The 26,482-nt window shown below is 47.2% G+C and overlaps 3 protein-coding genes across 3 annotated transcripts; all 3 read left to right on the top strand.

Annotated features, from left to right (window-relative positions):
* Nucleotides 1–2,406: 2,406 nt before the first annotated feature.
* On the top strand, nt 2,407–8,316 carry LOC127302436 (uncharacterized). Its single transcript, XM_051332907.2, has 5 exons — nt 2,407–2,836; nt 3,927–4,909; nt 5,132–5,410; nt 5,662–5,753; nt 7,158–8,316. The coding sequence occupies exons 2-5, from the start codon at nt 3,953–3,955 to the stop codon at nt 8,059–8,061; spliced, it is 2,232 nt and encodes a 743-aa protein (XP_051188867.1). The 5' UTR covers nt 2,407–2,836; nt 3,927–3,952; the 3' UTR covers nt 8,062–8,316.
* A 7,038-nt stretch (nt 8,317–15,354) lies between these two features.
* On the top strand, nt 15,355–20,405 carry LOC127302435 (probable hydroxyacylglutathione hydrolase 2, chloroplastic). The gene is made up of 8 exons (XM_051332906.2): nt 15,355–15,587; nt 15,930–16,115; nt 16,950–17,153; nt 17,750–17,873; nt 18,567–18,667; nt 19,229–19,303; nt 19,486–19,584; nt 19,956–20,405. The coding sequence occupies exons 1-8, from the start codon at nt 15,516–15,518 to the stop codon at nt 20,100–20,102; spliced, it is 1,008 nt and encodes a 335-aa protein (XP_051188866.1). The 5' UTR covers nt 15,355–15,515; the 3' UTR covers nt 20,103–20,405.
* A 688-nt stretch (nt 20,406–21,093) lies between these two features.
* Nucleotides 21,094–26,004, top strand: LOC127302434 (3beta-hydroxysteroid-dehydrogenase/decarboxylase). The gene is made up of 11 exons (XM_051332905.1): nt 21,094–21,582; nt 21,734–21,904; nt 22,372–22,488; nt 22,569–22,648; nt 22,757–22,955; nt 23,105–23,222; nt 23,387–23,561; nt 23,696–23,852; nt 25,188–25,254; nt 25,347–25,597; nt 25,694–26,004. The coding sequence occupies exons 1-10, from the start codon at nt 21,109–21,111 to the stop codon at nt 25,541–25,543; spliced, it is 1,755 nt and encodes a 584-aa protein (XP_051188865.1). The 5' UTR covers nt 21,094–21,108; the 3' UTR covers nt 25,544–25,597; nt 25,694–26,004.
* Nucleotides 26,005–26,482: the final 478 nt, after the last annotated feature.

The following is a 26,482-nucleotide window of genomic DNA, read 5'->3' as shown; positions in this document are numbered from 1 at the left end:
TGTTTTCTTCCTACGAGACGGTAGCTCGTCACGTACTCTAAATAAACAATTAGTCTATACTACTGGTACAGAACTCGTATAGGAAGATCATTTAGAAGGTTGTAGGTTGCGATTAGTTAGGGCGTAGGCTCCGCTGGGCAAGCGAGACGGCCGTGTCAAGCGTCAGTTGACAGAGCCCTCTTAATTTCTCAATCATGCATCAATCCTCGCCAGTATTTGCTCCCATCCGAAAAGGATTTGCATCATATACGTGGACGGCGACGGCCGGCCCCGGTCAAATACTCCCATGCCAGTAAACTGTGACGAAATCACGGCGCCCACTTCAGGAAAATCAGCAAGGCGTGTTAGAGAGGATTTTTTCATAACAAGCATGCCGCTCCTTCAATTGCCTCGACAAGATCAAGAAAGAAGCTCGCCTCCAGGTAACTGTGGGAGCAAAGGTTTGAATGATTTGATGTCAGAAGAGTAATCCTATTATGTTTTACCCTTACTTTCATGTAAAAAATCTTCTTAATTAATCAAATTTGAATGGGAAAAAGCAACGTGTAGTTGTGTACTCCGGCCTCCGGGTGAGCATTTTCGTGTACTCGTTTTCTTCAGTTCTCACTAGTATGGCAATCCGGTCAAACCTTTGGGACCACCGATCCTGTATACGTACAAGTACACAGCTCGCTACTTCCGTATGCGATCTGCTGTACGTGGAACCATTCCATTTCTGTCTCTTTGCTTGCACTCGTTCGCAGCTTATGTGAAATTTGCACGTTATCTAACATCCATTGTTTAAAGTGAACACACCGACACTATTTATTTTTTCAAAAACGTTACCGTTAATACATAAACTCGTGACGAAAGAACGTTGTACTTCAGTAACTTCAGAAAAATATAGAAGTGCACACTCTAGCCACAACCAAAAAGACTAAAAACCCATTTATATTTCAACAAAAAAAATACGTGTTCAAGCTTAAGCAAGAGCTAGAGTAGATTTGTACTTATTGATGTCCCGTCGAGGCCTGCCATGGCGCAGCGCCGTGCAAGGAAGACGAACCATGTGGCGTCTGTTTGGGTCGCCGCGTTGGTCGCAGCGTGCGACCCAAACGGACACGCGGATGCGGGCCGCTGTCCGCGTGTCCGCTCGGCCACCCAAACAGTCCAAACCGGACGATCCAATGCGTCTGTTTGGGTCGCACGGTTGGAGATGTCCTTAGGGCGCCACCCTTACATTGGGTGGGACGAGTTCGATACGTCGGTTATGGTGGGTGCAATGACTCCTCGCCCATGGTGATTCAAGCTTAAGCACGAGCTGGAGTAGATGATAAGGTAAAGAGTGGAGGTGGTGAATTAGGGATTTTCTCCATGTAAAGATGTGTATTTCCCAAGTCTCCCCTTCCACCTGGAAAAAAAAACTTCCCACACCCGACCTAACACTTTAGCACCCGAGTGTGTATTTACATTTCATAGCCAAAGAATTGCAGTGGTTTCTTTAGGCCTTGTTTACTTCTCTCGTATTTTTCTTCCCAATAGGTATGGGGATGGGAGGGGATTTGGTGTTCACCCAATCCCCTCAAATACCCTTCCCCAAAAATACACTAGTATGATGTAGAGTTTTTGATTTAGGCAAAAAATGTGGGGATGAAAGGGGATGGGAGGGGATATCTCGGGATTATGTCGTTCAAAACCGGAGAAGTAAACGGACTAGTGGGGATTTTCCGGGATACGAAATAATCCCCTCCCATCCCCATAAATACCCTAGAAGTAAACAAGGCCTTATAGTGGAGTGCTTACGAGAGAGGTGTTTTGGCTCCCGAGTTCAAGTTCCACTGATCTGGTTTTCTTAAATGAAAATATTATTCTAAAGTTTCAAAAAGTCCAGCAAAAAAAGTTATGCGGACACATCACATAGTATTTACATATATGCAAAGTTTTGCCAGATAGGCTACACGGAAATCACAAAATCTATAAACGGAAAAAAAAAAGCTCATTTTCGTTCGAACATTTGTGCGTCTTTAAGCCACATATGAACAGGTATTTAGATGCGGTCGCACGTACTAAACACACGTATGCACTTGTACGGGAACGTTTTGATTTTTTTTTTGAATAAACGCGATCACATGAGCTACAGGTGATTTCCGAGTGGATATCATTTGTAATTCGCAAAAAAAAATGACTAGGATTTATCACGGCTTTTTTTAATGCAGCAGTAACTTTTGTGACTTTTCACTGGCAGCCCCACTCCCGAGCACGGGGAAAGCAACTTCCCACCTCAACGACAACGCACCACCCACCCACGCACGCACGCCGCGCAACACGAGGCTCTGCCACAGTAAATCGCCGCCGCTGGCTGGCGTTCGCGTGTTGTCAGCTCTGCTCCGGACGGTTACTACCCCACCCCACCCCACTCCCCAACCAGAGCAAGAGAGAGAGAAACAAAGCCAGAGCGAGGCCACCGCACCGGTCTCCGTTCCATTCTCGCTTTCCTCTCCCTGCGAGCTCCTTCTCCCAAGCTCACAGCGGCGCGCCGCCCCAGAGCCAGAACCAGCCAGAGAGAGAGAGAGAGAGAGTGGAGGAAGGGAGATTCTTGGACGCGGCCTGACGCACTGCGCCTAGACCTGCGGGCGGACGCTGCAGGATCGTCGATAGGTCCTGCGCCGCGGCGGCAGAGCAGAGCAGGCACGCCACCGCTGCCTATCACGGGCGCACGGCGCGCTGCGGGCTCGAGGTCGAGAACCCCGAGGGCGCCTCCTTCTTCTCCCCGTGCGGCCACACCAAAGGGGCAAGCAGTTCAGCGGCCGGGAGATTGGTTGATTCCTGCGCCGGCGCCCACCGATTTCCGCCAAAGGTTGGTTCTCGCCTCCTCCACTTCTCTCCCCGCTGCTCATTAAATTTCTTCCGTCTTCCCCGATAGATTTGCCTTCCTTCTCGTCACGCACCGCCTTCCGTCCCCCACCTTAATTTCTCCCACGAATCGCTCGCGAGAACTCGGTAGTCCTCCGCTTCACTCCCAATTGGCATTTCTTTAAGGTCACAGAATAATTTCACAAGCGCAAGTTGTACTACGCGCAAGATTTGGCCCGTCGGTTCTGTTCATCCGTTTATTCCGCCCCCGCAATTCCTCCCCGGCGGATTTTTCCTGGTTGGATTTGAGGGAGAGGACACAGGACCACCGACCCCGCCCGCCCACATTGACGCCATGATGAGACTTTCGGGTGGTATCTGCTTGTGCCGTGGCGTTTGTTCAGCCTGTCGCCTCCCTCCCAGGCTCCCGCTCCACCTCCAGCTCCACCACGGGTCCCGCGTTGCTTCGGGCTGAATCCAGTTCCTCGCAAGCAATGCCATGGCAGGCAGCTTTCTTCCTCGCCGCATAATTGCGTTCCTGGCAGCAGCACTTCCCGCGCACTCATTTATGTGCTTTCTTGTACTGTTTTGCCATGTTAGTGGTACTGTTGTTTAGCCGCGTGCTTGATTGATTTTTCCTTTTCTTCCTCCTTGCTTCTCGCCGTCGTCCTTATCCCTGAAAATCATTGGGTTACGGCCACCGATTCTTCTGTGTTGCCGTCTCATTTCCAGTACTCTATTCATTTGATGGTGACACGGCCTGCCTGCGACTATTTCAGTTTGCATTTGCATTCGCATTCAGAATTGCTGAATTCATGTCCGTTGATTCAGTTCTGACAGATAGTAGTACTGCCGTTTAAACCAATCAGTAAATTTGAGGGTCCTTGCGAGCCAGGTTTCCGTAATTACATTCACGAAAAGCTGCAACCATTATTGTGATCAGGGGTACTACTACTGTTTTCACCTTTTGATACAGGCATCCAGGCCTGGTTGGCGGCCAGCGAATTGATAACTTTCTTAATTTTTTGGTTCTCATTCTTCATGTTAACATATGTATAAATAATCTAACTGCTGAACTGGCTTGAACATCGCAGAGTAATGCGCATAACGACTTGCATCAATGGCGTCGCTGGTGCCCGGTGTCCTCGTCAAGCTCCTTCAGCATATGAACACGGATGTTAAAGTCGCGGGCGAGCATCGGTCGTCGCTGCTTCAGGTTGTCAGCATCGTGCCAGCGCTCTCCGGGAGCGATCTTTTCACCAACCAAGGGTTCTACCTCAAGGTGTCCGATTCTTCCCACGCCACCTACGTCACCCTTCCCGAGGAGCAGCATGATCTCATCTTGAGCGACAAGATTCAGCTAGGCCAGTTCATCCATGTAGACCGCCTCGAGGCGGCCACGCCGGTGCCCATCCTTTGGGGAGTTCGGCCGGTTCCTGGCCGCCATGCCTGCGTCGGCAACCCTGAGGACCTCGTGTTAACTAGCTCTTCTGGCAGCAAGAAGGCGCAACCAGCCAATGGATCGAAAGCAACCAATGGAGTGAAAGATGCTGGCGCCTTGTCTCTAGAAAAGGAGAAGAGCAAGTTAGAGAAAATAAATGCTTCCCACAAAACCGTTGGGACGGAAAATAAGAAACCGCTGCTGACTAAGTCAAAATCTTCGCTGTCAAAACAGGCTCTGAATGCGGTTGCTGATAAGAAGGAAGCAGTGAAACCGAAGACAAGACCTGGTACTGTTAGATCAACACCTTCATCTCCAACCAGTGTCTATTCTCTACCTGGAACATTTGACAGATTTTCTAGTGACCTAAGACAGAGACACGGGGTAAAAGGAGCAGAGAAAGCAGCATCTTCTAGGCTCTCTTTGTTAGAAAGGGCAGCTTCAGTTTTGAAGGTTACCACTGCAGGGAGGAGGTCCTCTGTAGGTAACTCGATCAGTAGCTCTTTGTTGGGTATTGGCTCGGGACCAAAGGCCTTGAGAAGAAGCTGGGAAGGAGCTGTAGATACAAAAGGGAAAATCAACTCAGATTCGAAGACAACCAGAGCTGATAGGAAACCTGAGAACAGGGGTCCAACGGTATGTAACTATGTTGCTTGATGTGTTAAATTTGATGTGACCACTATCTTTGCTTGAGGATTATATTTCTTTTGAGTCTCTAGGAGATCAGAGTGATGATAGAGTCTTGTCTAAAATTAATGATAGTATGCAAAGCAACATGATACAATGGCATTATTTCTTTCTATACACTGATTTTGCGACAACAGTAACTCTGATAATCTTGAGATTTTTTATATGCAGACTCCTAGAAGAAAGCCACCAGTGAACGAGAAGGCGTCACATAAAGATGACAGTAAGAACCATAACCCTGCTAGAAAGAGCACAGCGAGCGCTCCTGCTCCTTCAGTTGATGCTGACAAAGCACCGAAGAAGCATCCTCCTACTCTAAAGAGGCCATCTGGAGTTTTAGGCAACCCAAATGCTACAAATTTGGTTAAGATTCCCCCGAACAGCAAAAAACTGACGGATGCTAGCAGTTCATGGACATCACTTCCTCCGCCACTTGCCAAATTAGGAAAGGTATGACTAAGTTCATTGACATGATCAATATGGTTTTATTATACATTAAAAAATGCCGTTATGGTTTGAGCGCACACTAATATGGTGTTAACCATCTGCTGCCAATATCTATGATTATTGATAAATTTTACTGATATATGTGAGAAGTATTGTTGTAGAAAATTACCCTAGCGTGCTACCAAGATGACACTTCTCCGCTCTGTTAGAATTTTATACCTGATGGTATGCTTTGTGGCATATTTCTGTCACAGGAGCTTCTGAAGTACAGAGAATCGGCGCAGGTAGCTGCTGTTGAAGCCATGCAGGAAGCTTCTGCTGCAGAAAGCTTGCTGAGATGTTTGAGGTACCTTTTTACCAGACAGCTGGCATTGGATGTTATCATTAAAGAATATTATCTGGTGATTCTTTGCTAATGACTTCCACCGACATCTCTTATTTATTTGTCTGTCAAGTATAATCTTCGATTTGTACTTATTATGGACAAAACATACTCCCTAATTATCGGTGTCCGCATGTTCAATACGTTGATGGCATCACATGCTCTGTCTATTTAAGATATAGTAGAAGAGAATCTTTTAGTTTGATTGGGCCATACCATATCCTGCCATTGTTTGCTAGCTTATCCAAGTATCAACAGATATGTATCAAATACTATTCTACTGGTGTACACTGCAGCTTATTAATTCAAAATCCGTAACTTTGGAATCGATTAATCCTCAGCTGCTATTGGGTCTCACATTGAATTACACTGTTATAGTTTTCACATACTGGCTTCATATTTCAGTGTTAATGTTTAAGAGATCCTTCCCATATTGATGAATAAACCATTCTTTTTAGTAAAAAAAAAATGAATCTACTGTTCATCAAAGACTTTCGAGCTGACCTGTCTGATAAGTGATTTTAAGTCTCACAAGACCTTCAGAGCTTCACATGGCTTGTGGCCGTAGACAGCCTTGAATTGCATGTTCCTGTGCTGATGATGGGCATGCTAGATATACAGGACATGGTCAGCACACCAGTACAGACTGGTACTCAGTGATGTTTTTTTTAGCAAAGCCGGCTGCTGTTCATGTGACATGCCTCCTTTGCCCTAGCACCTCACGAGGGCAAGATCATCAATAACCCGTTGGTATCATGCTCCAAATGTCCCAAAACCTAGCTGGCTTGCATGCTGCAATAATGCCATCAACCAGCTCGGATCTTCCCTTTTGGAGACCCCACCCATGGTCCATCCCCAGCCATCTTTTAGTAGAGATCTGAGTGCAGGTGGTACATAGCTAGTACAGATTTTGAACTCAACTCTCATAAACTGAAAGTGTATGTGAAATTCGTAACCATCTGTAGCATGAACAATTTACCAATTTGGACACTCACAGGTGTATTGTTGTTTGCTTATGGATGACATTGTTTCTGAACTGTGTTTCTTGCTGCATGTGTGCATGGTCTACTGTGTTACCAGTTGCGTTGTACCTGCACTTGCTACTGTTTTCTTCTGCTAATATCAACCTGTCAGCTCCAGTGTTCTCTATTGTAAATCTCATGATTGTTAATGTACAATATTTTCAAACACTGCTGGGAAAATGTCAGCATTTCATCTAAAGTACTGTAAAATTTTACTGCTGTACTATCACAGAGCTTTGTTACAAGTTACTGTAGGATCTGTACAGAGTTATTTTTTCTGAATTCGAATGATTTCAGTAATCTGGTGAGATTCTTACTTGGCTTTGCTTGTGTTTTGCCGGTGCAGCTCCTACGCGGAGGTGAGCTCGACGGCGGAGGAGCACAACCCGCAGCCAACTGTCGAGCAGTTCCTCGCCCTCCATGGCGCGCTTTCCCGCGCCACTGTTATCACCGACACCCTCACAAAGTCGGCAGCCTCGCCGGAATGCTCAGCGGCCAGCGACGCCGGGACGGTAGTCTCCGCCACGGATGAAGAGACTGCTGCTGTCGCGGCGGAGCGGCAGCGCCGAGCCAAGTCCTGGGTGAACGCCGCGCTTGCCACGGACCTCTCTGCCTTTGGGCTCTACAACCTCAAGCCAGCCCCGGCCACGGTACCCTCGCCGCTGGCAGTGGTCGTCGTCGATGAGTCGGTGAAGCCGGCTGCAGCGGCACCCAATGCCGTGAAGTCGTTATCTCCAGCGGCGAAGTCGCGGATGTCCCCTGCAAAGGGGAAGCCAAGGACGAGCCCGGTGACTATGACAGCGGCAGTGGTGGCGCCGCCGCCGGAGTGGGAGAGGGGAGTAGGCGCGGAAGAGAGGGGCCAGCTGGCTCGGCGGCTCGGGGAGGAGTCCAGGGGGTGGTTCCTCGGGTTCGTGGAGCGGTTCCTGGACGCCGACGTGTCGGCAGCGGCGCCATGGGACCGCGAGCGCGCGGCCAGGATGCTCCCGCAGCTGAAGCGCGTCAACGACTGGCTTGGCGAGATCGGGACGCGCACCGAGGCGCCTCCGCCGCCGCCGCTGGACGGGGACGAGGAGGATGCGCTGGCCACCACTCCCACTGCCACGAACGGCGGCTGCGGCGTGCCTGAGGAAACGATCGAGCGGCTGAGGAAGAAGATCTACGAGTTCCTACTCACCAACGTCGACTCAGCCGCCGCGGTGCTCGGCGGCGCGGCGTCCGCGCCGGCGCCGGCGAACGGGAAGAAGTTGTGACGTGGTCGGGACATTGGCTGAGGCCTAATTGGGCCTCGTGCTAGTTTGGAATTTGTTTGGGCCAAGGAATGGTCTTGGTTTGCTAATGTAGCTTGTAGGGCTTTTGTTGGGCTTTGGGTCCTCTAACCCTTCTCTCTTTCTCTCTCACTCTCGAAAGGTTGCAGAAAAAAGGTGGTGGTTTGACGAATTGACCTGTATTTATTACTGATGTTTGATTTGATTGGTTAAATTAAATCTATTTTGCGAGTAATGTCACCTCCGACTTTTTTGAGGCCGGAAGGCGACTTGTGCTTAAATATCATCAATTGTTTGATTTTGATTTGGTGTTAGTGGTATGCAAAGCATTATTTTGTAGAAGTAGAAGCTCATGGGAAGACTGAGCACGACCCTCAGAGTAATCGAGGAAACGGTTTACCCTTACTTGTTTTGGGTTCTCTTGCTAAGTCAAAGGTCCATTCCTCACTGTGCATTGTTTATTGAGCTTTTTCTTTGTGAATTGTTTAGTGGGGGTCATCCTAAGTTGGGGTTATACAAAGACAATAGCTCAAAGAGGTCATGCTTACCACTTGTGTAAAGTGGGAAGTGTATAAAAAGTTTGTATGGAAACATGACGATGAGAGTTCATAAGTCAAGGATCTTGTCATGATCTCTAGCGGCGCGACCTAAAACGACGATCTAAGTGGTCTGTTTGGTTCGTTTGGGTCACGATGTGGATAGAATTTGGGTCTCGGTCCGGTTTGTGAAGGCCAATGCGTCCAATGGTGTAAGCCATTCAGTCCGCGGTCAACTTTTTTGTCATTAAAAAATTTAACCATTAAATTTACAACAAAAATGAGACTGATATATAAAATAAATGTTGTTTATAAATGTAGACAGTTCACAACGAAATAGTTCACAAACAACAGAATTTGACTAGGTAGAATTCTCACATGAGCCCACGGATGCTCAACCAAATTGGCTTAAAGGCGATCATAAGTGATCCGATCACAACGTATGATGCATATGCAAGAACTGTTCCAAAGACGCTGGCTCGGGCTGTGGCTCAACCAAGTCACCCTGAAATTTCCATCCTTGGTCACAGATGATGTCATCACGCTCGTCCTTAACGATCATATTGTGCATGATCACGCATGCTATCATCACTTTCCACATCCTGTTCCTGCTTCAGGTTCTAGGAGGGTCTCTAACAATTGTCCAGGAAGAACGATCTAGACATCCGATAGCGGTGATGGAATGCATTCGCACCCGCAGGGTATGGGTACGGGTAGATCCATCCCATACCCGTACCCATCATCTTCAATCATACCCATCACCCGTACCCATACCCACCAACGGGTACAAGTTTTTCCCATACCCGTCACCCGGCAGGGTTAACGGGTACCCATGGGTAAAAAATACCCATGCTTAAAACATATCAAATTAATAAAAAAATATGACATGAGGTGAAGTGATCATAATAGGGATCTAATCATCACTAACCTACCAACGATTGTGACCCCGAGAAGCGTGAGGTTCAACCCTAGCAACATGAAGGGTGATTAGGAGTAAAATTAAGCACTTTAGAATATTACATCAGCTCACTTGTGAAATTTAGATGGGTAAATGGGTACGTGGGTATGGGTTCTACGATCCCATACCCATACCCGCTCTACCCGATGGGTATAATATTTTCCCATTTACTAACCCATGGGTAATATTTTGTCCCATACCCGTACACCTATTGGGTTTTTACCCGGCGGGTACGCGGGTGATGGGTACCCATTGCCATCCCTAGATGAAAGTAGTCCCTCATAAGGTGCATGTGGACACCCTCTCGATCGTGAGTAGTGTTGGCCTTGCACTTCACCGACGAGCCCCCCCAACACTGTGGCAGCAGGTGGCGATTGTGTATCATGCTTTTAGTGGCAAACAAAAGTTCGGTCTCACCGTTGGACTCTTCACCCGACAATGATTAGATGGCATTTTTGTAGAAAAAATCGATTGCCTTACTACACATCTGCACAAGCAGATACCGACGGACAGTTTATGGACGCATCATCAATTTCCATGCCTAGCCCGTGCAAAGCGGGAGAAAGAAATTTGGGCGGCAAACATACCTCAAAGGCGGCCGGGCGACTGGACGAGAAGGTTGTGAGTGCATGGGCTAGCGACTCGCCCGAGCATGTGGCCGAATAAGAGTAGGCTCCACGGGTGCTAGCGTGATGGAGCCCCAGAAGGTAGTCAACTCTGGCAACGCGGGCAGGCTCTAGCTCTGCTAGAAATGGGGGAAACACCTGCGCCAACCGCCGGGGGTGGCAACAACCAGCATGCTATTGTGACGATGGTGCAAAACGGCGGCAAGAGAACGTGGTTCTGATGGGAAGTTGCGTCGGCAATGGTGACCCAGAGCATAGACGGTGGCGTTGATTGGGGTGGCGGCGGAGATGGTGGGCGAGGGTTTGGGTAGATAGTTGCTTGTGTGTGCTTTGTGTGCCGAGGGAAGAACGTGGGAGGACACTCTGGCCCGATGCATCCGTGATTCAAATTTAGTGAACGGATCCTCGTGAGTCCATGTGATTGAGTCTGGAATGTGGTTTGTGCTTAAATATCATTGGTTGACTGATTGTGGTCATGTCTCGCAACACAAGTGTTATTTATGTAGGAGTACTTCATTCATTGGAAAAGTAGAAACTCGTAGGAACGGTGCCCCGACCTCCGAAGTAACCAAGGTAACAGTTACGGTTACTTGTCTCGAGTTCTATTGCTTAAGTCAAAGTGTCAACATGGTGCGCTGTTTGGTGAACTCTTCTTTTGTTTCTTTTTGGCAAAATGTCTAGTGGCCTCTTCCATCTTCCTAAGCAAGGATTCTGTCATAATCATCTATGCTTTTCGCATAAGCTTCTAACATGCCGCACGTAGAGACAAAGAAAAGTGATCTTTGAAGGAGATACCTTAATTCAAAAGCATTGTTCTTAACTTTGGGAAACAACATTTTAAACATGACAAGTGATAAAAAAAAAGCATGAGAAAGTGATTCACCATTGTTCTTCTCAAGCGGATCGATTTCCGAACATTGCAAGTAAGCAAAGCAATTTACAGCACGACTTATTACCAATGCTTGATTTGATTGGGTGAATTAAAAAGCACGACTTATTACCAATGCTTGATTTGATTGGGTGAATTAAAAAGCGACATGTAACTATTTCGAGAGCATTTTATAGAATGTAGAATAAAAACAAGTGATCTCTGATTGAGAAAATTACAAAAACCCACCACAATTGTGGCTAGGTTATCAAAAAACCACCATCTTTCATTTTTTTGACAAAAAACCACCGGTTCGAAGTAACAACATGACAAATTGCCACCAGTATGTTGTAAGAGCCACTCTCAATGACTTAACCGAGATTATGATGTGTGAGGCCCACTGCCAGGCTGACGTGGCAAGGCTGAAACCGACAAGAACTAACATTAGACAGTTCTAAATTATGGGTCTTTTTGCAATTTTTCTAGGCCCACATGTCAGCCTCCCACTCTCAGATCTGGGTCCAAATATCTGGCTCCTTTTTTCTTATTCTTTTTTTCCTTTTTCTTATTCTTTTTTCCGCCAGGAGCAGCAACCGGCCGACCCTTGGCCGGCACTCGCCCGCGCCGCTGCCCCACGTCGAGCTCGCCGTCGCGGCAGCTCTCCCGCGCCGCCCCTTGGCCGGCGCTCGCCGCCGCCGCCACGCCTGTCCGGCGGTCGCCGTCGCTGCCGCTTCGCTCGGCTGCCGCCGCCTCCACGAGCTCTCCCGCGCCGCCCCTTGGCGGCGCTCGCCATCAGCCGCAGCCGAGCGCTCGCCATCGCCGCCTGCGGCGGCGCTCGCTGCCCGCCGCCCCACGCCGGGCGCTCCCGTGCTTGCCGCCACGGCCGCGCTCCCGCCGCCGCTTCACGCCGAGCTCGCCCGCGTCGCCGCTCTGTCCGGTGCTCGCCGTCGCTCCCCCAGCGGCAGCTCGCCGTCGCCGTCCCGGCCAGCGCTCGGCTGCGCCGCCCACGCCGAGCTCTCCCCGCGCCGCCACTTGGCCAGCGCTCGCCGCGGCGCCGCGCCGTCCCAGCCGGCGCTCGTCGACGCCGCCCCACGCAGAGCTCACCGGAGCGGCCCCTGTCCAGCGAGCGCGGCGGAGCATGGTCCGTTAAGAAGAAAGGGAGAGAGAAGATAGAGATAGTGGTGGAGGGGAAACTTACAAAAAAAACCCATCGAATTTAGTATCGCTCACCATTCCTCTCTTTGACTGTTGTCCATCGCCACGTCAGCCTGACAAATGGGCCCTACCTGTCAATTCGGTGTTTAACCCGCTAAACCGTCCTCATTTCACGAAGTGGTGGGTATTTGTCACGCTGTTACACCGAACCGGTGGTTTTTTGTCAAAAAAATGAAAGATGGTGGTTTTTTGAAACCCTAGCCGCAATTGTGGTGGGTTTTTGTAATTATCTCTCTCTGATTACATCTGTGTGATTTTTATAAACATTATCTATGTACCCGCTAGAGAAGATGAGACTCGCAAGAACAACCGTGGAAATGGGTTCTCGTCTTGAGTTCTCTTGCGAAGTGTACGTGTCAACCACCCGTCCTTCCCGGTGTATTGTTTAGTTCACCCTTCCGTCACTGTCAGCCGTGTTATACAAATATATGCTGATATGCTGTGGGGGTTAGAGCATCTCCACTCGTCCCCCCGAGGAGGCCCCCGGCGAGCGGTTTTTCCATCCGGACGGCGTAATTCGGCCCAGTCGCGCCCCCGGTTCCTCGTTTTCGTCCGGATTTGGGCCTAAATTCATCCGGCGATCCCACGCCCCCCCGGCCCCCCGGGGAGCGCTCGGGGACTCCGGACGAGTGAAAAGCGGGGAAGGGCCCGATCTGTCGGTGACTCGACGCACGAACCCCACCGCCACGTCGCTCAAAATCTCCCCCACCCCTCGTATCTCTCTCGCCGCCGGAACCACCCCGCCGGCTTGTTGCCCAGATTGCGCCGCCACTCCTTCCCCACCTGCCTATATTCCGCCGTGTTTGGACGACGGCCTATCTGGCTGCTCTTCCGGCGGCCTGTTTTCCGGCCTGCTTGCTCGTCGTCGCTCGCGGCTCGGGTTGCCTCGACCACGTCCGTCAGGTGTTCGTCCATTTGCCTCGCCGGCCATGGACTCGGACGAAGAGGAGGAGCAGATGTTCGTCGAGCTTATGCAAGAAGAGATGGCAGCAGCCGCCCAAGACGACGAGCACATGATGATCCTTGGTTGCTTGGCAAGCATGTACGCCGGACTGGCACCTCGTCGGCGTGGTGGGTCGGCACGAGGTCGCCGGAAGTGCAAGCCGAGACAGCGAATGGAGGGCTACTGCATGTTGTACGCCGACTACTTCGCCGACAATCCATTGCACGGTGAGACTGTTTTCCGGCGTCGTTTCAGGATGAGCGAAAGCTATTTACGCAAATTGTGTATGCCATCCGCCACTTTGATCCCTACTTCGGATGCAAGGCGGATTGCACTTGGTTTGGTTGGATTTTCGTCACTTTGCAGAAGTGCACGGTGGCTATGAGGATCTTTGGCGTATGGAGCTCCCGGTGATACCGCAGATGACTATCTTCGGATGGCGGAGTCCACCGCCCTTGATTGTTTCTACCGGTTACTGCGGGGCCGTCATAGCAGTGTTCGGGGACTATTACTTGAGATCACCCACCTGTCGAAGACACTCGGAGGATCCTTGCAACAAATGAAGCTAGAGGTTTTCCAGGATGCTTGGAAGCATTGACTGCATGCATTGGCAATGGAAGAACTGTCCGTTTGCGTGGCAGGGAATGTACAAGGGTCACAAAAAAGGCTGCACCGTGATACTTGAAGCGGTGGCTACCCATGATCTTTGGATTTGGCACTCTTTCTTTGGTATGCCTGGATCCAACAATGACATCAACGTCCTAAACTGCTCCCCGGTCTTTTCCAAGCTTGTTGAGGGTCATGCTCCCCCGGTGGACTATGTGATCAATGGTCGGCACTACAACAAAGGATACTACCTTGCAGACGGTATCTATCCAAAGTGGGCAACATTTGTGAAGACGATCTCCAACCCTAGCACCCCCAAACTTTGCGAGTTTGTCAAGAAACAAGAAGCTTGCCGACAAGACGTCGAGCGAGCATTTGGTGTCCTACAGCAGAGATTTCTTGTCGTCCGGTTCCGCTATGACTTGGTCCAAAGATCGGATGTGGGAGGTGATGAAGCTTGTGTGTGCCTACACAACATGATTATTGAAGATGAGCGAAAGCATCCGGTTCCTCTGGCTGAGCAACAAGCACCATATGAGAGAGAGGGTCCTCTTGCACAGCCTAATCACCAGGTGCCTCCATCATGGGCCGCCTTCATTGCTATGCGCCAGGAGATTCGAGACTCTACAATGCACCAGCTGCTGCAAGATGATCTGGTGGAGCACATATGGAGGCTCCGAGGCAACGCCAACGCCGACGCCAACTAGTCTGTCTTAATTTGTTTGAAAAATTGTGAAATTTGTGTGCTTCATTTGTTTCAGCACTTGTTAAACATTGTACTGTTATCGCCGAATTTGTTTCAGCAATTTTCGTCCTCTTGTTTGCCGAACTTGTTAAATTTTATGTTGAATTTGTTTGAAATATGTCAAATGGTAGCGGTTGGGGGTTTCTGCCGACGGGTGGAACTTCTGCTCCCACGCCAAATCTTCATCCAATCCGGACGAAAATTTCGCCGGATTTGGGCGCGGCAACGAGTGGGGATGCTCTTATAGGATGATGCCACACTTTCCAATTATGTATGCCGGGAAATCGCTGATGTGCGCACAAAGCCTTGTTTATTGTTTTAGACCCTACACCATGACGATATGACTTATCTTTATCGAAAAAATGACGATATGACTTATGAGTTAATCAGAAGGCAAGAATTTTGCCACGTGTCGGCGCTTCACAAACACTGCCGAAGAAGTCAAGAAGAGTAAAAAAAAACCCTGCCAGAATAATAAAACGGGAAACGTAAAAGCAAACCCGTGTCCGTCCACATAAAATAAAAAAGCCCGCGGTTTCCCGTCCAAGGCTCTCAACTGTAGTATCTCCGTACTCCAGAAACCCAGATCGCGCGGGCGCGCGTCGGCGCGTGACGCCCACCCACCACCCGCCGTCGATCTGCCCACCGACGCTCAGGGACGCGCCACGTGGCGCCTCCGGCCGGCAGCCACAGGAGGAGCCCCGTCCGGTGGGGCCGGGTCCGGGTCCGGCCGCGACAGCACAATCACAGCCGGCCAACCTCCGTCCTTCTCCCCCACTACTTGCCTTCCCCTCCCCGTCTCTCCCCATTGCTTTCTCCGTTCCCCCACCACCTCGCCCGCCCACCGCGCCTGACCTCGACGCGACGCGGCTGCGCCGGCGGAGAGCGCGCGAGGGAGGAGGAGGAGGAGGGGCGGGCGGGCGGCAAGGAAGGAAGGAAGGAATGCGGATGTTTTCCAAGGCGTGCTCCCTCGTCGTCTCCTCCCTGCCCCGCTGCTCCTCCTCCGCCCCCACGGTACGCTGCCCTTGTCCCTCTCCCCCGCCCTCTCTGGGTTTTACCCGTCAGTTCCTACACGATTTCGCGGCGCGCGTTTGGATCTGGGCTGAGGGAGCCTGGCCTGGGGCGGCGCGCCCGATCGATCGATCGCCGCCGCCTGCAACCGCTTCGGCGTGAACCACCGAACGAACGATACCGGCGCTTTTGCGATCCGGTCCCTCGGTTCCCGCGATTTTACTGGCTGCTCCCTAGTGCCCTTGTTTCTATGCGTGGAATTGGTCCCGACAATCTGACTGCCTGAGCTGTATGATTTGGCTACTGTGGCTTACGAAACCTGCTGGTCGCCGTGTTGTTCTGCAGATGCGGGGCCAGCCGTCGCTGATACCCAGGGTGAGCAGGAAGTGGCTCGGGAAGCCGCTCATGTACGGGATCGGCTCGCTGCTCGTCATGCCCCTCAGGACGCTGCACGGGGTCGGCCGCATGTTCGGCGCCGCGCGATACCTCTGCAACATGACCAGCGTCTCCTCCTCGCTGCAGATCGAGCTCGTGAGCCCTCTGAAACCCCTGATATTTTATTTTTGGTTACTATCTGTCAATCGTCATGTTCCAGTCGTTGCTAGCCAAACCTGAACTTCGTAGATGTTTGCTTGCGAATGTAACCTCTAGCTGGCTGCCGGGTTGACATAGCGGTCAAAAATAAATCTATAGGGGAGGGCTAGTCTGCTGGCTGTTTGCTTTAGGAGACAATTCAACAGTAAGAGATGTTTGCTGAAGTGGACTAGCTATAGCCGGTTGCGACGAGTGTCTCGCAACTGCGTGGTATTGCTAGCAGCATTGCTTTCGGAGAGAAACTAAGGGCCGTTCCCAGTAGAAAAGGCTTTGTCATATTCTTCGTCCACTCCACCACTCATATTGCTTTATGCTGCTTCATTTTTCTATCTTGTTGCCTAACTACCATGAGATATGTTGGACACCTTAGACTGCATCTTTTCTTTGTTGCCAAACCTTATCAGGGTACTATGGTGGGACAGATGATGCGCACTTTCTTTAGTTTGCTCTCCACCCTCCATGTTTGCTGTTTCTTTCAGACACGTGATCTTATGGTTAATGTCTGAGCAGCATTGCTTGTATGTCTCCCAAGATATACGAGCTGTTTATGTGCAGGATTTTCATTCTAGGAGGGAATAGCATGAGTGCATGACCTCCACATTTCATTTGTTTCGCACCAATAAGTTGCCGTACATAGCTGAACAATGAAACCTCTGTTGTATACACATTTCACTTATCTTCCTTTATGTAGATGTCTCTTGCTTGCCATTCATACTCTTACACTTCCTTCCGATGTTTCTTAACTATACTCCACGTCCTTTGTGATTGTAGGTACCCTGTCTTCAAGATAACTATGCATACATCTTGCATGATGTGGATACTGGAACAGTCGGAGTTGTAGACCCTTCTGAGGCGATGCCTATCATAAACGCATTGGAAAAGAGAAACCAGAACTTGACCTATATATTGAACACCCATCATCACTATGATCATACTGGTGGCAACTTGGAACTGAAGGCAAAGTATGGTGCAAAGGTATATAGTTGGCTACCTTCTTTGCTTTTCTATTTTATTCTCTTGCTGCGTGAAGCCATTAAAATGTTTACTAGTATGAGATAAACTGAACCTGAATTAGATATTACATGAACATTTTGCTCTACCAGATATTATTGGCAGTCATATCAACAATTATCCGTCAAATTTAAGGGCGTGAGATAGAATTTTATAACTGATGTTGGAAGTTTAATTGTTGAAATGGATTTTCGTTGTTCCTTGAATGCAAATTGTTCAAGTAGTATGAGATAAAGTGAAAAAGATTTAGATATTACTTAGCATTTTGCTGTACCAGATGTTATTGATAGTCCTATCAACAATTATATGTCAAATTTAAGGACACAAGATCGAGGTTTATAACTAATGTCAGAATTTAGTTGTTGGAATGACTTTTCGTTGTTCTTGGTTTAAATTGTTCTTCAAGTAGTAAATATAAAAGGTAAAGGTTCTCTTGGTGAATAAATGGAAATGATTGACAAAAGTTTGTTTTCTAGCTTTCCCCTACAACAGAATTCTGAACCAAATGAGAAATGATGATATCTTCAGCTTTTGTTTTCTAACAATAATATTCTTACTAGGTAATTGGTTCTGAGAAGGATAAAGATAGAATTCCTGGCATTGACATAACCCTAAGCGACGGTCACACGTGGATGTTTGCCGGTCATCAAGTTCTTGTAATGGAAACTCCTGGCCATACATTAGGTGTGTAATTGCAAAATTCTTAATTGTTTTGACTTATCTTAGTTGTTGTCTAGGCAGAATTATTAAGTTCTGCTGGGTATGTATTGGTTTAGCTTTACCGGAAATGGTGCAAATTTCTGCACCTGATGGTTTTAGAAAGTTCAAAAACCAGTTCTAAGTTAGTAGAAAAACCTAATGAAGACATGTGTTCCTTATGGGATGAAGTGCGAACCTGCAAATTTTGAGCCAAAGAGGAGCACTTCTGTGCTGTGCAAGAAAAAAAGTCAGGAAAGTCCAATATAGCAATAGCAACCCTAACTTTTACACCTTTTTTTCTGCCCAGGATTCAAAGTCATATTTGTGATCTGAATTCCAACTTCATTCAGCATCTTGCTTTTGTGCTTGTAGATTTTATCAAAACTTAGAAGTTTGATTTGCTGGCCAAAGTACTGCTTAAAATTTTAATTTATTCAGTTCCTGTTTTACCTTTTCTTCTACACAAACTTTGTTCATGGTTGATGTCTTCTCACTTTCTCAGTGCAGAAGTAATGACCTGCCTTTATGGAACATTTTCTGAGCTATTAAGGCTTGCCATACTTTATGCCACGTGTGCGGTTGTGTCGCTGGATATGCATATTATGTTTGTTTGGAAAATAAGTTTTGGTGCAAGACAGTTTTCAAGAAATTTATCCGCTCCTCTTTCTTTTCTATTAGGCCATCTGAGCTTTTACTTCCCTGGATCTGGAGCAATATTTACAGGTGATACCTTGTTTAGTCTATCGTGTGGAAAGCTTTTTGAGGGAACTCCAGAGCAGGTTAGATATCTTTGTATACATGTCTACTCTGTAATAGTTCAAATGCTCATATGTTATGCTCTTTGAGTTTGTCTACTTCCATCCATGTGCTTTCAGATTTTCCAATTGGATGTGTGTAATAAGCTGCTTCTTTGCCAATGTTCTTGCTTCCAGAATATAAGGAACTTACCGCTAACAGATTCCCTTAATTTAGACTAATAAGCATGTTGGAGAGAGTTTCAATATAAACTGAACCATTAGAACCTATCAACCATGAGAAATAAAATAAATTTAGAAAGGTCTGTATTAATAACTCTAGCAAGTGAGATTTTGCTACATCGAGTATTGTTGCACTTCATTTATTTGAACGGCAAACGAGGAACAGTTGTCATCAAATCTAAGTGCTCACACCTTCCACTAGAATTGGTTACTCACAAAAAAAGATTGGTAGGTTGTGGATTGTAATGGTTTGTTTGTTTGTGGTTTGCTCCATTCTCCCTTTTGTAGAGTTTAACTAATGTAGTTCTTTGTAAGCATCACTGAGACTTATGTATATCACCATTTTCCGTGAACTTGCTGCAGATGCACTCTTCACTCCAGAAAATTGTAGCTCTTCCAGATGTGACGAAGGTGTACTGTGGACATGAGTATACTCTGGTGAATGATATTTCCACTCAAATCTAGACATTTTCTACTCGCTCCAATTCATATTACTTGTCACTAGTATGGATGTATCTAGAACTAAAATATGTCTACATACATCTATATTAGTGGCAACTAATATGGATTGGAGGGAGTACATTAACCTGGTATCTAATGCTGGAAGTACCTCCTTGCAGAGCAATTCGAAGTTTGCCTTAAGCATAGAACCAGGAAACGAAGATCTTCAGGAATATGCTGCAAGTACAGCTGAGCTGCGCAATAAGAATACACCAACGGTAATATAGCTTATGTAACCATTTGCATGTCTAACTTTTAACATACATCAGTTTGTGCATTTGATGTCTTCTACTTCCAAGTTCTGCTGCTATATTATTCGTAAATATTGCTGCTTATTCCATTAATTTGTTAGTATGTTCAGTAGAAGTATGGTCTGCAAACGAGAGCTGCAGTTAAAACATTAGGCTGTTTTTGTCTTCATGATGTACCAGATCTCTGCTTGCAGTTTAGATGGCTACTAACATAACAAAATAAGCATGATGTATGGTATAAATCAGAGTTTCAGATTGCATGGTGTGTAATTTATTTCAGGATTTGGAATTTTCAACAATGCGTAACCTGGTAAATTTCCTGGATTCTTGTTTTCCAGGTGCCAACAACAATTGGGAGAGAGAAGCAGTGCAATCCCTTCTTGAGAACTTCCAGTCCAGAGATCAAGAAAATGCTCTCCATTCCGGATCATTTCGATGACGCACGTGTTCTTGAAGTTGTCCGACGGGCAAAGGATAACTTTTGACTAACCACAAAGACAGCTCTCATAAAAAGATGGTCCAGCTATCTCGTCGAAGAGAGAAGCGGACAAAGAACCCCACGAGATCCCCAACAGAAGGAACGGAACTCCGGGAGGAAATGTGTATAGCTTGATGTTCCTAAAATGCTTGGGCGGAAAATTGCCTCAGGTTGTATGTAGCTTGCATAGTGATTGTTAATCCGATAGCAGTCGGCTATTCTTTTGTCAACTACAAAATAAATTGTGTTCTGTTATCCTCTATTGGGGAACAGAAAGCCAGTTAGATGTTTCGTAGTCCTTGGTTCCTCATTTTCTTGGCAGTTGTCATTGGTGTCGATGTTTCGTGATCCATTTTACGCTGGATAATATTTGCATAATGTGATGGTGCAGACGACACACTGGAGCACTCCAATGTAAAGGAATCAACAAGTATGCAACTTTGCAATTGTATACCTAGATCAATTCTGTCACTTCCGGATGATGTATATAATCAATTATAAGCAGTCTTTTCCTTGACGGCATAAATGCCAGACTTGCAATCTACGTCGCACTTTGGAAAGTGGTGCTCGGTCACCATTCACCAATCATGCTCGATGAATGCGATGCACCACCGAAAGAGAAAGCATCAGGAGAAAGTGTGACGACTCTTTTAATATTTTTGCCATGAGCATGCGTGGCAATCTGAATGGCTTTTATTAGTATACGTAAATTTCTTTATTGTTGTGAAGAAGTGTTGATCTGTCTTTCGTCAGGCCAAGAATCCTCTCTCGCCGGTCTAACTGATGGGTCGATTTCCAAATTTGTTCAAACGGGGCCGAGCGTAATGATGAATCACTGTAAAAACTTGAGCCGGAAATTTTTCAAAATCCAAAACAGAAGCGAAATGGAACGGAAGAAGCCGCCACACAGACTCGAAAACAAAACAAAACCCCTCGTCTCCTCCCGGTCATCTCGCCTTGTCCCCCTCGCCTGCCCCGCCCCACCCCACCATCCCCCCACTCCCCCCACCGCGATGGCGACCGCCGAGCCCGGCCCGAGCCCGCCGTCCCAGGCGGCCCCGCGCAAGCCCGCCTGCGCCGTCACCTTCGGCCGCTCCACCCTCCTCGGCCGCCACCTCGCCGCCGCGCTCGCCGCCTCTGGCCGCTGGTCCGCCGTCGCGGTCCTCGACCCCTCCCCGCCGCCCGCCGCCCCGCCGGCAGCCCCGCTCGCCCACCTCGCCCTCGACCTCTCCGACCCCGCGGCGCCGCTCGCCCGCGCCCTCGCCGGCGTCGCCGCCGTCTTCCACGTGGACCCCACCTCCGCCGCCGCCGACGGGTCCTTCCTGCCGCTCCACCGCCTCGCGGCCGAGGGCACCAGGCGCCTCCTCGCCGCCTGCCGCGCCGGCGGCGTCGCCAGGCTGGTCTACACCGGCTCCGCCGACGTGGTCGCCGCCGGCGCGCTGGACGTGGTCGACGCCGACGAGGGCTCGCTCACCTACCCCGACAAGGTGCGTGTCCCCCGCCGTCGTCCTCTCCTCCTCCTCGTGATCTGATCCCCGCGCCGTTCGCTGTGGCCGTTCGCTGGCTGCTTCATCTCGGCTAACCAACATTTCTGCCGATACTGAGTAATTTCCTGATCGGTCCTGCCTGTGGACGCAGTTCGGGGATGCGGCGAGCGAGCTGAGGGCGCAGGTGGAGATGATGGTGCTGAGTGCGGACGGGAACGGCGGGATGCGGACGTGCGTGCTGCGTCCCAGCAATCTGTTCGGGCCGGGGGAATCCAGCCTGGTGAGGCTCGTTGCTGGATATGCGAGGTCTCCCTTGAGCAAGGTATTCGAAGCTGCCATTTCCCCGTTTCCGTTTAGCTTCTACCGTAGTAAAGAGCTTATAGAGATTTAAGAATGTAAATGATTCCTATTGCACTTCTGTGGAGTAACAACAGAATGTTAGTACTAGAAAATGTACGCATGCCTGATTTGGTGGCCAGTTGCACTTCCAGATCTCTAGCGATGCTTGCCATTTGAATTGTTGTTGCTGCAATTCACCCGGTTATAGAATTATAGTTTGTAGTGAATCACAATTTATCAGATTAGTGTTGATAATTCATTGCTTAAACAACAACCTAGTTTTCCAGGACTTCCATTTTGACAGATGTATTGTGAATTTATGTTCATTCGAGTATTTGTATCCGTTCAGCCGGCACTGTTTTGCTTGTGCTTTTCTGAATTGTGTCCAGTGTCTAGAAGCCTTCGCAGGCTATTATGTACTATCAGCTTTCTTACCCATGTCCTGTTCAGTTTGTAATAGGTAGTGGCGGTAACAGGTCTGACTTCACGTATGTGGAAAATGTTGCACATGCCAACATTTGTGCCGAACAAGCTCTATGTTCAGATACCGATTCTGTTGCTGGAAAGGTACACTTCTGGTTGATTAAAACACTGGTATGTTTATATCATTTACTTTGACAGGTAATCTAATCATTAAAATTTTGCAGCCCTTTTTCATTACTAATGGTGCGCCTGTCAAAACATGGGAGTTTATGTCCTGCATGATGGAAGCCATGGGTTGTCAGAGGTCTCTCTCTCACACACACATACATTTTTTTGCGAATGCACACATATACACATACAGTGAAAACTATTCAGGAAATTAACATGTGGGTGGCTGTTCTTCCGTTTCCAGGCCCAGGATTAATCTTCCTGCCAAGGTGGTCTTGTTTGCTGCCGAGTTCTCCAATATGATTCATCACAGATTGGGTTTGCAAATGTCATCCTCTCCACTGCTCTATCCTGATACAGTATACTTCTTGTCACGCACAAGAACTTTTAACACTTCAAAAGCTAGAAAGCTTCTTGGATATGACCCAATTGTATCATTGGAGGTGTGCTTGCTTCCAAATCGAAAATTATATATTTGTTCTTGTTTCTCAATCATCTATTTTCTTGAATCAGAATTATTTCAACAAAACTATTTTTCTCTAACAAAACAAATGTGCACATCCAGTGGGTTTGATGTTTGATCTGTACACAGGATGGAATTATGAAAACTGCTGGGTCAATTTCAGAACTACCAGATATTTTGGATCTATTGGGGAAACAAAGTTCTTCTGGACCATCAAAAGCTGATAAGCTGCTAGGTGGTGGAATAGGTGAGCATTTTTGCACTGTACTTGCTACTAAATTGAATGAACTAGATAGCTGGAAGTCAAAACAATATCCAGAGACAGATAGCTGTTTTCACTACAACAATTGTTCGTCGTTGTACTATATATCCACCTTTTTGTCTTGTTAACTTGCTACCATTCTACTGCAGCTGCTGATATTCTCCTTTGGAGGGACGAGAAGAAAACCTTTTCATATATCACATTAGTGTTTCTGCTGTTCTACTGGTTCCTTCTGTCGGACAGAACTTTTGTCTCCTCGTCTGCCAAAATTCTTCTAGTGATCTCCCTGGCTCTTTACATCCATGGTGTGCTACCTTCGAAAGTGTATGTATACTGTTTTGTATTGTGTGTTGGTGTGTTATACTTTGGTAGATAAAGATTAAATGAAATCTCATACCTGTTTTTAGGTGGATAGGTTTTAGTATGTTACATATAAGTATTTTGAACTCCTATTGCAGGTTTGGTTTTGCAGTAGAGAAGGTTACTCCTGATTATTTTGAAGTATCAGACTCAACGTTGAGGAATCCAATTGTGCACCTGGCTTCTCTATGGAACAGAGGTATTCATAAATTGAGGGTTCTAGCAGAAGGTGATGACTGGGGAACCTTTTCGAAGGTTTGTATGCAGCCAGTTGGGAACACTATCTTAAAAGTTTTCTTAATGAAGTGCCCCATATGCCCTATCTTATTGTCCAGTAGCTTGGTACAACTATCTTATTTGAAGCACTGCCCAATAATTTACACTGGAATTTGGTTTCTAACTGTTAGCAGTTGTCAGGGATAATTCATGAAGTGTCTTTTCTTTTCAGTTAGCAGTGGGCTCAGCTTTTGTTGTTTTATGAAGTTGATTAGCCGGACTGAAAGAAAATGATAACTTAGCTCGGTTGATAGAGCACCCCTCATTTAAGAGCTGTGTGTGGTGGAGTATTTAGGATGAAAACTCGATGAGGAGACCCATTAATGAAGGGGTCTAGGTAGAGCCGCCGCCTGTCTTTTTATCCGCCCTTACATCAACCTTTCTCTCCTTTCCTCCCATGACAAGATCAACAAATTGCCGAAGTCCTATTCAGACGTCACAACCCCAAAAGAAAGTTTCGAAGAACTCTGTCCTGGTTTATTTCTCTAAACTCATGTTAAGCCGTTAAAGTTACAGTTTACTTGATGCACCCTGGTTTCTGTGGACTCATAAAAATAATTTTTGTGGCACAAAATATTTTGCTCTTATATGCTCAATATGTTATTTTCTGAGAAAATCCTGCATGTCCAGTGAAAAACTATGTATTTCATCAGTGTGAGGTTGGCACAGTCCTACATGTCAGTAAGATATCAATGTCATATAAAGAGCACATGAAGCTGTTCTGTGGCATATACAGAATTGGCCCTTTATTTTTTCCATCATGCTTGGTTGATGTGTCCCTGTTTCCAGTTTTGCTAGTTATTACATGGTTAACTGAGGAGCAGAAGTAATCATTGAGTCCATCTCAAATGGAGATAATTCACCCCACCCCACATAAATAACCCTTGTTGATTTAACAATATTTGTACATAAATAACTCAGTCCAGCTAGGCTTTACTCAAAAAGCACATACTCCTTCCGTTCCAATGAATAAGGCTTTTTTTAAAAGTCAAGCTAAGTAAACTTTGACCAAACTTTTAGAAAAAACTATTAGCAACTATAATATATTATACATATCATATGAAAATACATTTCATGATGTATAATGATATTGATTTTGTATTGTGCATGTTAATAATTTATTCAAAAAATTGGTCCAACTTTACATAGTTTGACTTTTCAAATAAAATATAAGTCTTATTCATTGGAATGGAGGTAGTAAATTATTATCAATCCATCACAGGGCAAGCATAAGCATGTTTGCAAGAGCGTATAATCATGAGAATTAATTTATGTTACAAATGATTGATCCAAATTTACTTGTTTATACTACAGGCTGTTGCCTCCTTGGTCTGTATCAAAGTAATGGTGAACCTCCAATTTAGAGTGCTGATGGGTCTTGGTAAGGGTTATCTTTTGCCACTTCCTACATTTTTCTCATTTATCGTGACAGTTATCATTTAACTATCTGTTTCCCACCCCTCTCAAACGCAGCACTGGCATCCTTGTTCATTGTCTTCATTGTCTACGAACAATGTGAGGAGGAAATCGATGCTTTGGTAGCTGTTGCTTCTGCCAAAATCAAGTTCCTGGTAGACAAAGTGGTAAGAGAGTTGCCGGCACTTCAGAATGTGCTGGTCTCTTTGAAGGTGTCCTATATTATAGAGATAATGTTGGCCATGAGTGTCTGATGCTCTGTGACTGCACCATGCTCAGTTCCTGGATTTCTACTGCAGTTGTCCAAGGTACAAGAGTCATTCTGTTGTTGGCCGTAAAAGTTCCTAGTTCCCTCCAGCTGCCATTTCTTGGAAATTTACACGAATGTTGCTTGTTTGTTTCAGATTCTAGCCCCAGGAGAAGCCTTGCTGACTGGTGTGAGAGATGCCCGTTCTATCGTTGGAACATTCTGTCTATCGGCCTCGTGTGTATCTAACATTTTGTTCCAAGAATGCTAAGATGTCAACTGCTTAGTTATAGATGTGCTTACTCGGCACCGTAGTGCAGTTTATAGATTTGTACTATATCCCTCCCGTCAACGTTTGCATGTGTGGTTTTGTGAACAATGTAACGGATAGTCTTAGCCGCAGAGTTATTGGTGTTTAACAATTACGAACTTTTAACAAATTACATGTGAAGTTCCTGCTTTCTTCAACGGCTCACTGCTATGGATTGTTAAATAAGTGTACTAGTAGTTGCTTTCACTCCTGGCGCTTGGCTCAATGATTTGCGGCAAAAGGAATATGGCAACGCCCGTGATGGTGAGAGGAAATGCAGAGGAGATAAGCAAAAGGACGCATGGCGCAGCAACAAGTATCCTGGATCTTAAACATGCCTGGATTAGAAAATCTAGAGCACAAGAATGCAAAATATCTTCGTCAGATTTAGAAAAAACAGATGAATGTGTCTCTCTGCATAGTGTCGGCAATTTGGCATCTAGAGAACAGGAAAGCATAGCTCTTAACAAACTACAAGCACTAAGAGCATCAGCCCCGCGCGGCAAAAAAACCGCCGGTTTGCCGCGCGCAGGCGCTGCCGCTGCTCCAACGGAGGCGGGAAAAAGGCGCACGCGCTAAAAATTTTGCCGCCCGCGCGCTTTCGCGCTATCCCGCGTGGGAAACTTGCCGCGTGCG

This window comes from Lolium perenne, chromosome 5 (assembly GCF_019359855.2).
Source record: "Lolium perenne isolate Kyuss_39 chromosome 5, Kyuss_2.0, whole genome shotgun sequence".
NCBI classification, from domain to species: Eukaryota; Viridiplantae; Streptophyta; class Magnoliopsida; order Poales; family Poaceae; genus Lolium; species Lolium perenne.
Note: the sequence above shows the minus strand (reverse complement) of the source record. Positions and strands in the feature narration are given on the sequence as shown.